We start from the raw sequence: 15,121 nt of genomic DNA on the forward strand, positions 1-15,121 counted from the left end.
CATTCTTATAGTCTTAGAAATAAGTAAGTTAATTCAATAGAAAGCTTAAGAAACCCGCTTTCAGAATCACTAATAAAACGAAAAATCACAAAAGGGCTGTTACTGCTCTTTAGTCTCTGGTGGGCAGAGTGGAAGACCTATTAAGTAGCTCCTACAGATGTGTTTAAGTCATATCTACAAACTAGATACGATACAATTACACAGCGCCTCTGTTTATCACCGCTCGATAAGGACATTACTCGCCAGAGGAAACTTCCACTTATTTAAAGCAATATTGAGACTTTAATGTAGAGTCGAATTTTAAAGGGGTTACTATCTTACTATCCTATAGTTCTGCAGTGTGCTTCCATTGTTGTGGAGTCTGGGAAAAGAGCCAATAGCCAATATATTATGTATAGTTACTACTGAAAAATAGTACTCACTTCGGAGCGCTGTAAAACCTTAGCTATTTACTTAATGACAAAATGTTGTATATAAAAGTTGTTCCTCGAAAAACAATCTACAAAAATGGTCTGATATCATTTCTTCGTAAAATTATAAAAAAAAGTTTTATTGAAAAATATAAATATCTCTAATTTCTGAACATTTTCGCTTATAACTTTTTTATTTATAGTTCTACGACAAAAAGTTACTGGACCAAAGTTGTAGAGAATTTAATTTTGTAACAAATAATGTTACTCACAGTTACTCAATGTTTTTAATCAAATAAATAGTTTAAGAGATATATCGTAAAAAACATATCAACCGCTATTTTCAAGATGGCGGCCGTGGGACAAGGGTGGCGACCCCACAAACTTGGTGATAGCTTCAGACTGACCCCCCCTACACATCAAAAAAATAAAATTGCGTCCTCTAAAAAATGCAACCCCAAATGTAACTTTTCAATGGAGTATTGGCATTTCGTTGTGGATAAAGTACGGATTGCTAATTCGTTACGTGATTTTAAAATAATCAAAGTTCCATGGCGGTCAATTTATTTGTTCCTATTCTTAAAATTGGATTCAATCTACTCTGCAGAGAGCTCTTCAGTACGTTCACAATGCGATTTATCCCGATGGACGATTCCTTTTCAACCGAGTCAGATTAATCGATAATCATCCTTAATGAGCCCCAGACGATATGTTGGTCAATCTATATGGGCCTACCCGGGGGAGCATGTTGAAATTATATCTGAGAGTGATCTTTATTGTTTCGATACCAATTAATATCAACAGCATATTTTGTAATAAGTGACTAGTAAGGTTCAATTATTTGAGTTTATTATTGCTAGTTTTACTCACATTACATTAATTATTGTATGTTATAAAGAATATTCTTACAACGCAACTTTTTTGCTATATTTTAGGCAGTAATGAGCTAGGTACCTACGTAGTACATATTTCTCACAATACCATTTGATGATCCGATAAGTTTTCTTTGTACCTATGCCTTCTTTATATTTCCTTTGTTCGGAAAATATATCAAACTAGTTAAACAAGACGAGGTATTTCTAGTTCCATCCATCCATCCATCGCCCATTTTTGCAAGTGATTACTATCAAGCTAATTTTCCGTGAGTAGCTTTATTTTGATGAGACGACCAATAATTTCCTGTACGGAACTCTCGATTGCGGTAGCTAACACAGGTAACAAGGATAAAATTTTTTGATTTGATGGTTCTCAAATATTTATTACGCAATTTGTAGGACAATATTATGTCTGTTGAATTATATAAATATTAACTAAGTGAAAACAAAAAAATCTGCTGGTTAGTAATCATTTATGATGACCTCGTATCGATACACATTGGAAAGAGGGGACTCTTTGATCAAACCATAGATTTTGTAGGACAAATATTTTTTCGAATAATTTAGATAATTAAGTTATCTTGAGATTGAACAAAAAAAAATTCAGTTCAGTTAATAAATATTTGAGAACCATCAAATCAAAAAATTGTATCCTTGCTACCTCTGTTAGCTACCACAATCGAGAGTTTCGTATAGGAAATTATTGGTCGTCTCATCAAAATAAAGCTACTCATGGAAAATTAGCTTGATAGTAATCACTTGCAAAAATGGGCGATGGATCCTGAACTATTCAATGTACTTTCATGATTTCAGTATTTTACTATTGATGTTATTATACCTGTATACCTACCTACTTACTTTTGAATTTGAAAATCATACCGAATTGGACGATAGTTCATTGTTTAGACTTAAGATAGAGGCCAACAACCTCTCATTGGCATTCAGGTTTTTGGCTTCCTAGGTCGTACTAATGTGGTTATTTTTGAACGTCGTATGTACCTACTTGAAAAAAAGACGATAACAATGTACGTATGAGAACCTGTGAGTGGACAGTATGAATTTGATATATGTATAAGACCTTGCAGTTATATTCGTTCGAGTTATCTAATGTAGCATTTAAATTGGTGATAATTAACATCAACAATAAGAAACATGCAATTATTATTCAAAGTGTGCGTTGTCAACGTAATCGTTTATTTTATTATCGAGTATAAAAAGTAAAAACCAATACATGATTGATAAGTTATTGCGCAAAAATGCATTCATTACTACTTACATTTTTTCTTCATTTTTATTTACCTATCTTTTGGTCTGATTTTTTTTTTAATATACCTACTTACACTTATGAATGATAGATTCATCAATGAAATTCCAGACATAGGCTAAGCTAACATTCCATGATGAAGATTTCCGATAAAATAAAATCCACAATCCCGCTTTGAAACAAAATTGCAAAGCTTGCAAAATGATGATAGGTCGAGCGTCGCGTCGGGCGCGCAGCGCACGGGACCGGTCGCGCGGTGGTTCAGGTTCCCGCTAGCCGCAAGCGTGTTGCCCGGTTTTTGTCTAATTATGAGCAGACGCCTTCTTTCGCCTCTATGCGTCCTTCAGCGATCATCGAAATCGGTACATAAAGCGAGGGCGTTTTCTGGCACTTTAAAAGGTTTCTTTTTTATTGATGTAAAATTAAATCGTTAATTTATTAATTAAACTGCATTCAATTTCCGCCCTCGACTTATTTTAGGAACTTAAATGTGTCTTACATTGAGTGTTAAGGCTGTTATAATATGCAAGGGACGATAATTCTATTGATATATTTACCGCTTACTGATACCTATTTCACCTTTTCCAGTTATAATTTAAAAAAAGAGCTTTCAAAGTACTTTCTTTCCCTAATGATGAACATTTACACATTCACATTTCTGATTTTTGTATAGAGTATCTTAAAAAAACAGCATAAAATATCATCATTTATATTTTAGTAGGAAATGGAGACATTATATAGACTAAAACCATTGTTGACTTTATTTCTGTAACTTCAGCCAGAGCTCTACCTTATACAATGTTGAGTTCTCTTCACTAGTAACATATAGGGGACTGATATAGATGAATATAATTTAGTAGTTATTATTGTCTTCAGAAGAGCTAGATAATATCCTTGTAAACTATTAGTAAATGATACCTACAACTATTTGTGTAAGATAGTTATAAAATATAAATAATTATGCTCTATAAAATATTAAGTGTGAAGTCAGTGAAACATCTAGGTAAAATAATGGATTGGAGATTCATTGTTATTAATAACTACTTAAATTTACAGAAACTACATAATTTTATTGACATATGGTCACTTATCTGTGCTACACTGGTGTTTTTTATATATTTCATACAGATCATCAGGAACTTTAATAAAAATATAATTTTACCGAATGAAACAAGATTTAGGTATTTAACTTCATTTTTTATTCATAGACAGTCAATAGATATCAATATTTATAGCAACTAACCATACATATTATGATTAATAAGAGTATCAGAAGTAAAACATATTACCTATCTTCTCACCATTTATTCAATGATATTATCATTTATCAAAAAGTAATTTTAATGACATTTGTTTACAATTATGCAGAACCACCTGGATCAACACCTGATGTGGGTAAAGCATTAACAGACATGCAGGATAATTTTTGAAAGAACATGCAAAAACAAAGCTTTTTAGCTTTAGGTGCTATACTTAAATAATTTTATCATGTTAGTCAAAGTAAAGATGTACTGCAAGGAAATAGATTGGTTCTGGTCTATACAGATAAAGTGAAAATAAACAAATTGATACAATAATTTAGAATAGGTAGGTATATTAGGTAGGGAGATTTTGGTAAAAAAAATATAAGTAACATACTTGTGCTGTTAGATATGTTTTATCGAATGAATGGAAGGACAGGAGTTATTTTTTTGTCTATAATATATTTATTTATGTATTAAAATAGGGCATACCGGGTAGTATTGGGCTCGAAGCGAACGCCGAAGCCGCTAATATAAGAACAGCAAGCAGTGGGCTTGCCATCCCAAGGGACGGTTGCATATCTTCGAACCTATAATAGCTTGTGTAATAGCTTCACTTTAAACATTGTGCCGCACTCGTCAAACCTATTAATAAGAAATAGATTTGAATAAACCACAGTAAATCTATAAAGCTTTCCCTATTTAGTTAAAATCTATTATTTTAAATTTGATACAGTTTTCTTTTGTGCGATATAATCACATTAACACAACAATCTTTGTTCGCAATAAATTATTCATTTTAATCACACATGACCGGCACAATTAATAAATAAAGACCGTCTCTGCGCCCGATACAAGAAAGCGGTAAGCTGCCTGACATGAAAGCACAATAACAAGCTAGGTATGCACCTTCTACTTAATATAAAGAGAGTCGATTCGTGTTTATCGATTATGGGTGCCTGTTTGTTCTAACTTAAAACTAAAATTGAATTTCTAATTTATTCACCGGCGTTGTATTATTTTGAGTCAAAATTAGCTTTAGAAGTGAAATAAAACTGTTATCCCAATATAATAGTTTTGTGCATTGTAGTTAGGTCGAAAACTTTTATTATAATGAAAATCAATTACTTCTAATATAAGACGAAATTGGCTAATTAATCGTTTGTCTAATATTAATATTACTAGTAAGTGGTATACATCCTACTAATATTATAAATGCGAAAGTTTGCGAGGATGGATGTGTATGTGTGTGTTTGTTACTCTTTGACGCAAATACTACTGAACCGATTACAATTAAATTTAGCACAAATATAGAGGGTAACTTGGATTAACACATAGGATAGGTTTAATCCCGAAAATCCCGCGGGAACGGGAACTATGCGGATTTTTCTTTGAAATCGCGGACAAAGCCGCGGACGGAAAGCTAGTATTATATATTATATATTAGATACTTGATAGTTGCACGTCTCAAATTTAACGCGCTAAGGTTGCTATTTACAAGTGAAGCGATATGCCGAATCGATCCAAAAGCAACATTTAAATGAAATTGATTTTAAAGCAATAAAACCGGTATTTTATTAAAGAATAATCGGTTTTTTTACAGGCATGACTATTCCTACGTCAATTCAATTAATATTGTCAGTAATGTCAATGTCACAACTCAGAATAATGTCAACTTCAAAGTTCAAATCGAATCTGAACGAGGAGTAGGTACTTTTCTTCTATATTTAAAAATCAAATAATTACTTAGAAGAACACTTGTATTTTAGCTATAAATATTAAATAGTTAAGTAAGTACTTACATAATGTGCGTTTGTATATTTTTTTTTTGCTTCATTGATGCTATTATTTGAATATTGAAATTATATAACATTATTAGGTTAGGATATTCTGTTTTGACTGTATTGTTGTTTATACTTTTTGTTGAGAACTTTCTCAAATTTATAGATATGGGTGGCCACGATCACGGTCACGGACCCCCGTACACCATTCCTCATTACTCGCAGTTCCAGATTAAGGGAATCCCAGAGCTAGAGGAAGTGGAAAAAGAACTCGCCAAAAGAGGCTTAAAGGATCCATGGATAAGGTAACAAATAATAAAGAAAAGATAAAAACTGATTAGAAAACTTGGTTTCCATTAAATATTGAAAGGAAATAGTGTACGGTGAATGCGGCAATTCAAACTCAAACTCAAACATTTATTTATTCAATTAGACTTCTTCTAGAAGCACTTTTGAAACGTCATTAAGTACATATTTTAACATTTACCACCGATTCGGAAAGCAGTATCTACGGAGAAGAATCGGCAAGAAACTCCATAGTTGCTCTTTTTAATCATGTCAGATTTACAATTTTACAAATTACATATGTAATATCATAATATATTATCATAATATGCCAAAGAACTGTCCTGTGGTTTTTACGCGACAACCCTCCATGGGTTTTTATCGTCCATAAATTCCTTAATACTGTAATAGGCTCTCTGGACAAGTACATTTTTTATATGTATAAGTTTTAAATTTAGAACTACTAAACTCTTTATAGTCCGGGATACATCGCCCATTTTTGCAAGTGATTACTATCAAGCTAATTTTTCGTGAGTAGCTTTATTTTGATGAGATGCCCAATAATTTCATGTACGAAACTCTCGATTGTGGTAGCTTACAGAGGTAACAAGGATAAAAATTTTTGATTTGATGGTTCTCAAATATTTATTACGCAATTTGTAGGACAATATGTCTGTTGAATTATATAAGTAAGTATTAAATAAGTGAAAATAAAAAAATCAGCTGGTTAGTAATCATTTATGATGACTTCGTTATCGATACACATTGGAAAGGGGGACTCTTTGATCAAACCATAGATTTTGTAGGACAAATATTTTTTCGAATAATTTAGATAATTATCTTGAGATTGAACAAAAAAAAACATTCAGTTAGTAATTAATATTTGAGAACCATCAAATCAAAATATTTTATCCTTGTTTCCTCTGGTAGCTACCACAATCGAGAGTTTTGTACATGAAATTATTGGGCATCTCATCAAAATAAAGCTACTCACGAAAAATTAGCTTGATAGTAATCACTTGCAAAAATGGGCGATGTATCCCGGACTATTAATATTATGAGGAATTCTATTGTAAAAGCGTATACCTTGGCCCATAAATGAATTTTTAACTTTAGCTAGCCGGAAAAATGGCATTTCAATTTTATTTCTGTTTCTTGTGTCATAACAATGTCTATCTCCTACTTTTGTGTGTAAGTAAGCGTTATTGTGTACATATAAAATATTATTAAATATATACTGCGACGGTACAGTAAGGATACCAGTATTCTTAAAGAGATCTCTTAGTGAGTCTCGAGCACGCAAATTATATATAGAGCGTATGGCTCTTTTCTGCAATATAAATATAGTTTCTATATCTGCAGCCCTGCCCCATAGCAGAATTCCATAGGACATTATGCTATGAAAGTAGCTAAAGTAAACCAATCTAGCCATTTCTTCATCGGTGAGATGCCTTATTCTTCTAACTGCATATGCAGCTGAGCTGAGCTTAGCAGCGGTGGTGGTAACATGGGCCCCCGATTGAAGCTTCTCATCTAATGTCAAACCAAGAAAAACAGTCGATTCCACAGGGTATAATGCCTCCCCGTTTAAAATAATATTCCTTTTCACCTTTTTTACATTTGGGAGGATAAATTCTACACAATTTGTTTTTTTTGTATTTAATAGTATTATTGTATTTAATTTTCTCTGACATTCTTGCTTTCCTTGAAAGTTATGGTGTTGGCTTATTATTGCCATATCAAATTTGCCCACCAAACTTTGAAAAGGCTTTAAATGGGTTTATTCTAATATACATTTGTTTTGATAAGGGGCCATCCATAAATTACGTCACACGTTAATAGGGGGGGAGGGTATCATCTTTATGTGACATAATGTGACAAGGGGCAGGGGGGATCAAAAACTTTGTGACGTGACATAATAAAACGAAACGAAATTTGTAAGTACGTGAGCAAAAAACTTTGAACAGAAAATTTTTAATCTACCTACCTATATGTATTTTTTAATAATTTCGCACTGTCGCTATAAGATTATCTCTTACGCAACAACATTTAATTCCTAGAGTCATGTTGTAATGCAAGTGGGACACTAAAATTTACGATTTTTTAAATTTTCGATATTTAATAAGTAAAAAAATGAAAATAACTGTTTACTTTTGATTATTTTTAGATACATGCATAAGTTTGAAAAATGTGTGACGTCACATTAGGGGGAACGGGGTACTAAAAATGTGACAACGTGTGACAAGGAGTGGGGGAGGGGTTGAAAAGTTCTAAAATTCGCGTGACGTAATTTATGGATGGCCCCTAACTATAATTATTATCATTGTTGTCAATTACATAAACACAATATTGTTAAAATGTATTTTTTTATGTTAACAACTTTGTAAGACAATATTTTGTGGTTTCTAGGAATGAAGCTTGGAGGTATCACCCTGGCTTCGGCACTCGTTGGTACAAGGCCCGCAAACTGTTCTTCCGTGGTCTGCCTATCGGCATCGGCCTCACCGTTGCCACCCTCGCCTACGACAAGCTCACTGGTGGAGACCAACATGGCCATGGCCACGCTGAACATTAGATTGTGTACTTTCAGGTTTATTAGTTAAATAAAAATCAATTTGCAACTTTATTTCTTTATTTTACCACAAGATTTACATTAACCTATACTATTATAGGTTATACAAAAAAGTAATAAGACAAAGGTATTCACATTTTCACTGACACGCACAATTAGTCCAATACGATCAATGTCAGATTTAGCCTTAACCATAAGGAATAATATTAGACTTAGTATTAAAGTAATTAATAGGTATACTTTTGGGTGGCTTCGCCATTCAATGATAAATTTGAACACAAGCACAGTTCCCACTTCAGTCAGTTCATGGCACACGGTACACAAAGCTGGCTCACGTGGAGCGCGGCTTGAGGTCCTCGAAGCACGGTCGCAGGTAGATGAAGTTCTTTTTGGCGGGGTTGTAATGCTCATGGCCCTGGAAAGCAATAAGGAATAGTAAAAATATGATTTTATAAATTACACTTCATAAAATCGAAATAAATTGCAAATCATAGGTCTACAGTTCATCAGTTGTATATACAATGTCGCTCATGTGCATGTGACCGCCCGTAATATTCTGTATATTCATGAAGAAATATCGAAAATAAACTTCAAAAGGGGGGGTCTATCTATAATATTTTTCATGTTATTCAATTTTTAATTTTTTGTAGACTTGCTTTCTATTTTTTGACACATCTCCGAAGTTTATGGGTCGATTTGGATTCTGTTTATTATTTCCAAAAGCTTATGAGTTATTTTATCAGGTTAATTAACATTTTTACTAAAAATTGTCGACTACGAAAAAAAAAGACGGAATCGAAGTCATTTTTTCGGTAAAAAATTGTGTATTTATTTAAAAAAAACTAGTATAAGTCCATAAATTAACCCCATAGGACGACTTGTTTAATCATTATTTGTAATCTACCTGTGTTTATTTAAACAACTTTTTCCTGCGATTATGTGACTAAAAACTTTTTCCGTTGATTACGAAAGATAGATTAAATAAAATAATACATTGTGACTAATAAATAGTTTTTTTTATTTTTTTATTTAAAAAACATCACGTCATTACAGGACAAAAAAAAAACGTTAATACAAAGTAGGCATTTTGTATTTGTATTTGAAATAAAAGTATATCAAATCACATTAATAACAATAGGATATGCGGGGAGCGTACCTTGGACCAGTCGTAGCCCATGGCGTAGGCGAAGATCTGGCCGGTGTGGTTAAAGGCGCACTTGGTGAGCGGCTGCTCCAGCGCCTCGAAGGACTTGAGCTTGGTACGCGCGTCCTTGTCCCAGAAAGAGAAGGAGCCGTCGGAGCCCACGGTGGCCAGCGTGCCGTGCACGGGGTGGAAGGCGATGTCGTTCACCGCGTAGATATCCTGGTAGCCGCCCGTGGTGCCGGCCGAGCGGTGGCACTTGAACGTGAAGTTGTCCTTGGGGTTGGCCGGGTTCACGTACTGGATGGCCACGCGGCCCTCCACCGAGCCGAGCGCGAAGCCGGCGGGCGCCTTGCTCTTCTTGTCGCGGAAGATGGCGAGGCAGCGGTGCTGGTACTTGAGCGGCGACTCCACGCGCTTCACCTCGGCCGGCTTACCCTCCAGCGAGTACAGGCAGATGCCGCGGTCCGCCAGCCCGACGGCCGCCATCGGGTAGTCCTGCCCACATCACACACAATAGTTACATCCCCGACGACGACATTCTTCATTATATTTGGGGAATAATAAAACGAGCGACTGAAAATTAAGTGAGTGACTGATTATGAGATACTGAATTAATAACTTGAGCGGTATGAATTTGAGTAATCGACAAATAAACTAAACAAGCAACGAATATTAGTTGATAATAAAATACAGATTGAGCGTACTAAAGGAGGATTGTGATTAATCCATTTGATATATGTATTAGAATTCTAATTGTGTGATTACATTACTATATGAGCGACTAAATTACTAGTTGAGCGAATAGATTACTACTAGAGCGACTAAATTACGCTCATCTAGAGCGACTAAAAACACTAGAATAAATTGTTCAAATAGTTATTTGATAAAACTTTCAAAAACAAATTGAACTGATAGTACCTACTGTGTCCATTATAGTATTTTTCAAAGTGATTTTTCTATTCGAAATACCTCGATTAAGATAAAATGCCACTCAGTATAAATAAATCATATGCCAAATAATGAATATAATACAAGACGTAATTTTGTCACTCAAACAATTAATATTAGGTCGCTCAAATATTATGAAGCTGCTCATTTTGTATTTTATGTAACGCTAATTAATGTTTGTTAGTTGCTGATCTATTAATTTTTCATAGCTCGCAGTCAATCACTCACTTAGTAATTCTGTTACCCCAATTAATTATTTTTGATAGCTAAAACTTTAATTTACAGTCACTCGTTTAAATACTACCCATTATATTTTATGGGAACGCTTGTTGTACTATATGAAATGAGTTCTAGTTTTTAAAATATTACTTGAATGGCTAGAAATTTAACATTAAATTCAATAAAGATCGAAAGAGAGTAAAAATTCCTAATATTCAGCAAATTTTAAATAGTTTTGATAATTGAAATTGCTATAAAGAAGGAAATAAATAAATTACTATTGCATACATACAATGTTAACTTTACTTACCACATCTGCACAATAGCACCGCTCTGATAAATTGATTGTCATGATTGGAACTGAACTGCGCGTGTCCCAAAACTGTAATAATACAATCACGTAAATATTTAAAATAAATCATTATAATATGAATCAATGAAACAGAATGGGGATGGTGCATGATACCTTAAGCGTCTTATCCCAGGAGGCAGTCATGAGGCAGGTGTAGCTCGGCGCCTTGATCCAGTGGCACGTCTTCACCGGCGCGTCATGAGCCGCCACCTGAACACAGTTACCATGCAAATCTTTTAAAATTAAATATTTGCGTCACAATGTTTTTAATCTTTACATATTTTGTATAATTGATAAGGATAATATTTTTTTGTAAAATAGATTGAAAACTATAAGTTCATAGAACTTAAGATTATAAAGCATACCTGGACAGCAGCATTGGACGCCAAATCCCAGCACTTCACACTTTTGTCTGTTGATGCCATGAATATTTTAGAGCCATCCTAAAATCATTGATAATAATAACATGTTACATTAATCATCATGTGGAAAATAATAACAATATTTTATTGAATGAAAGTAGATATTGTAGAGATCCAAGTTAAACTAGACTACCCAATTATTTAGAATACATCATAAAATTACTATGTGTTTGAATTTATTCATGCGCAGATTTACAAAAATGTTATAATACATAGATATACAGAGTGAGGGAAATGTCATTAGTAGACATCGGATTATATGCACTAACAAAATGCCAAAATATGCATGCAAATATGCACTAAAAAAGGCCGAAATATGCACTAAAAACGACTGATATGCCTAAAATATGCACAATACAAAATCAAAAAACCTTTATTATTTTTATATATTTTAATCAAAAACAGTGAAATTTTCTTGAAATTAAGTATAGTTTTTGTGCCAATATACAATTAAGCATTTTTACCAAATTTTCGAGCGCAAATTTGTGATGTTTGTCACCCGCGAGCCCAGTGTTGCCACCTTAGACCTTTCCGAGCTAAATCTAGCCCTTTTTTGGAATTCAACCCGTGTTTTAAGTTTTTAGCCCCAAAAGGGTAATCTAGCCCTATTTTGAATGGCTCAAAATGTACTTAAAATGGAGCCCATTTTGTAATTTTTTGCCATTTTACCATGCCAAAATAGGGTTTGTTTACTCGCTGAGCGTTCTGATTGGCTAATAAAGGTTAGTCAACCAATCAAAACTCCCGCTACTTATCGAAATATGCACGATTGGGGAAAAAGGCTAAAATATGCACTAACACCGTAATTAGAGAGTTTTATGCATTTGCATATGCAAATATGCAAATGCATATAATCCGATGTCTAGTCATTAGTTATTAACTTATTTAGCATGTGAAATTTCTTCATACATTTATCTAGATTTTCCAGTATCTTAAGTTTCTATTGTAGTGACTTTCCAGTCTCAGTTTATATAAAATAAAATGATTGCTTACATCATGCCAAGCTATATCCAATATAGGGCCGGTCATGCTCTGAGCTGCCTTGGGGATAGTTTTGCCTGACTGCTCCACCTCCCAGCATCTCACCTAAAGTGAAACACAATATAAATACTCAAAAATACAAATAACTTTCTTCAATCAATGAGAAAATTAAGAAAAGGTCATTGTGGTGGTGATTCTTAGAATGTAATGTAATGTAAAGAAGAAAACTGTAGTGTGAACACAGAGGGGGCAAAAATTGTATATACCTGGCAGTCCCAACTACCGGCCGCCAGAAATGTTTGTGGCACTGATGGGGGAGAGAACTCCAATGCAGACACTGTATCGTCCGGTGGCGAAGCAACCTCCAGGTCTTTGTTAGGATTATTTCCACCAAACATGGTTATATATTATCAATGGAAATCTTGTGTAAAATATAAAATCTCATAGGTTATTGTAGCGGCACATGAAACAGAACTTCGGTATCCTATAGAATATATATTTCACTTTAATTTACAAAAAAATTTGCAAACATAGTTTTCGGGATGGTAAGTTTTTGAATAAATTCACAGATTTGAATTAAATTCAATAAAACTAATCATAAATAATCCGCCAAAAAATCACTTTCAAACAAGCACTGTATCGAAAGACGAAATCACGAAACCGTCACAACCACAAAACTTCAACTTTGACATGACTTTGACAATGAAATTATTTTGACAATAATGGTTTTTCCTCAGGGCTCGCCTCAGGGTTTTTCACAGATAGGTATCTAAAATACTTTTTCATTCACAGAACCTTGGCTGTTTTCCAATTACAGAGCATAATGCGACTCAGTGCCGCACAATGCCGAATTATGCTGATGCTTAATTGGAACGTGAAACGCACCAGCAGGTTGCGCTAAAAGCATCTACAGACGCTCCGATTTGGTTGGTGCCAACCATATTGGAACCGACATGGCAACCATTCCAACATTGCTACAGATTGTCCGACGGTTGGCCTTCCAGCTGTCAGTTGACCATAGAGTAATATGTCAGTTGACCATAGTACGAAGAGAATGGGCTAAATTCTACTATAGAAATAGAGAAAATTACAGTCATATGCGGCTCTTATAACTTATTTTTTAAGGTTTTTAATGTAGCCGCACTGTCAATTTTTTTTAATACTTCTAACATAATAAAATACGCTTGATTTCTGGCATCTCTATTTGCGTAATCTTTGTTATTTAAGTCCCACAAACAGGGAAAGTCTTTATATAGTTCCAGTAATTTTATTAATATGTCACGTTCGGTGACCGTAACTCCCTCGGCGTTCATGTTGACGTCCTACACCGGCGGCGTTGCGAATGTGAATGAGCCAATTACCTATATTACTCTATGGAATGAGCCGATTTGGTCGGAACAAAGCTTCCAAACGTTCCGATTTGGTTGGATCGGATAGGAAGTTGGTTTGGTCGGTATTGCTGGCGCATCCGACCACGTCAAACCAATATTAATAATAATTATGTCGGACCGACCGCTCTCTACACTTTCCGATTTGGTCGTGGTCGGATGGTTGGCACCAACCAAATCGGAGCGTCTGTAGATGCTATTAATGTATCTACAGACGCTCCGATTTGGTTGGTGCCAACCATATCGGAACCGACAAGGCAACCATTCCAACATTGCTACAGATTGTCCGACGGTTGGCCTTCCAGCCGTCAGTTGACCATAGAGTAATATGTCAGTTGACCATAGTACGAAGAGAATGGGCTAAATTCTACTATAGAAATAGAGAAAATTACAGTCATATGCGGCTCTTATAACTTATTTTTTAAGGTTTTTAATGTAGCCGCACTGTCAATTTTTTTTAATACTTCTAACATAATAAAATACGCTTGATTTCTGGCATCTCTATTTGCGTAATCTTTGTTACTTAAGTCCCACAAACAGGGAAAGTCTTTATATAGTTCCAGCAATTTTATTAATATGTCACGTTCGGTGACCGTAACTCCCTCGGCGTTCATGTTGACGTCCTACACCGGCGGCGTTGCGAATGTGAATGAGCCAATTACCTATATTACTCTATGGAATGAGCCGATTTGGTCGGAACAAAGCTTCCAGACGTTCCAATTTGGTTGGATCGGATAGGAAGTTGGTTTGGTCGGTATCGCCGGCGCATCCGACCACGTCAAACCAATATTAATAATAATTATGTCGGACCGACCGCTCTCTACACTTTCCGATTTGGTCGTGGTCGGATGGTTGGCACCAACCAAATCGGAGCGTCTGTAGATGCTATTAATCTTATTGAAAGCACGCATTAGGGCGTATTCTACATAGCTACCAACTGTCCTGGAATTATCGAAAACTACAACGTACTTAGTAAATTTATACATCCGAGTGATCACCGAATCGTAAGAATAACACTTGATCTTGGCAGAAGAAAAAAATTAACCCGAGCTCGTTTCAATAACACGAGTTCTTCAAAGCTCAACTTTAAAAATTTTAAAAACAACATTTTAACACTCAATATCACTAATAATATTAGTGTTCAGGACTTTTATAACACCTTAATAAATGAAATAAAAAAATCACTAGAACGAAATTCACGAATACGCGAAAAAAGAATTGAAACTGTAATGACAGACG

General features: G+C 34.5%; 3 protein-coding genes across 5 annotated transcripts in view; 1 reads left to right on the top strand and 2 right to left on the bottom strand.

The window, feature by feature from the left end:
* Nucleotides 1-4,658, bottom strand: part of LRP1 (LDL receptor protein 1) — an 84,279-nt gene extending 79,621 nt beyond the window's left edge. Inside the window, exon 1 of the mRNA XM_089710977.1 lies at nt 4,283-4,658. Within this exon, the coding sequence (XP_089567103.1) occupies nt 4,283-4,370 (88 nt within the window). The 5' untranslated portion in view covers nt 4,371-4,658. The remainder of the gene's footprint in view (nt 1-4,282) is intronic.
* Nucleotides 4,659-5,465: 807 nt separating this feature from the next.
* Nucleotides 5,466-8,478, top strand: ND-B12 (NADH dehydrogenase [ubiquinone] 1 beta subcomplex subunit 3). Of its 3 annotated transcripts, none has more exons than XM_089710992.1 (3): nt 5,466-5,580; nt 5,717-5,876; nt 8,266-8,478. In XM_089710992.1, exons 2-3 carry the CDS (start codon nt 5,740-5,742, stop codon nt 8,429-8,431), a joined length of 303 nt encoding a protein of 100 aa, XP_089567118.1. In that variant the 5' UTR covers nt 5,466-5,580; nt 5,717-5,739; the 3' UTR covers nt 8,432-8,478. The 3 variants fall into 3 exon arrangements, with proteins under 3 accessions (XP_089567118.1, XP_089567117.1, XP_089567119.1); XM_089710991.1 differs by having other exon boundaries at nt 5,738-5,876; XM_089710993.1 differs by having other exon boundaries at nt 5,475-5,496; nt 5,738-5,876.
* Nucleotides 8,471-13,249, bottom strand: Rae1 (ribonucleic acid export 1). Its single transcript, XM_089710989.1, has 7 exons — nt 12,761-13,249; nt 12,507-12,599; nt 11,457-11,534; nt 11,206-11,301; nt 11,050-11,121; nt 9,585-10,067; nt 8,471-8,843 (listed from the first exon to the last, which is right to left on the bottom strand). Exons 1-7 carry the CDS (start codon nt 12,890-12,892, stop codon nt 8,760-8,762), a joined length of 1,038 nt encoding a protein of 345 aa, XP_089567115.1. The 5' UTR covers nt 12,893-13,249; the 3' UTR covers nt 8,471-8,759.
* Nucleotides 13,250-15,121: the final 1,872 nt, after the last annotated feature.

The sequence above is a fragment of the Colias philodice genome, chromosome 25 (assembly GCF_061535455.1).
Source record: "Colias philodice isolate Cphi_HAF_F1 chromosome 25, ilColPhil1 Martin Lab GWU primary, whole genome shotgun sequence".
NCBI lineage: Eukaryota > Metazoa > Arthropoda > Insecta > Lepidoptera > Pieridae > Colias > Colias philodice.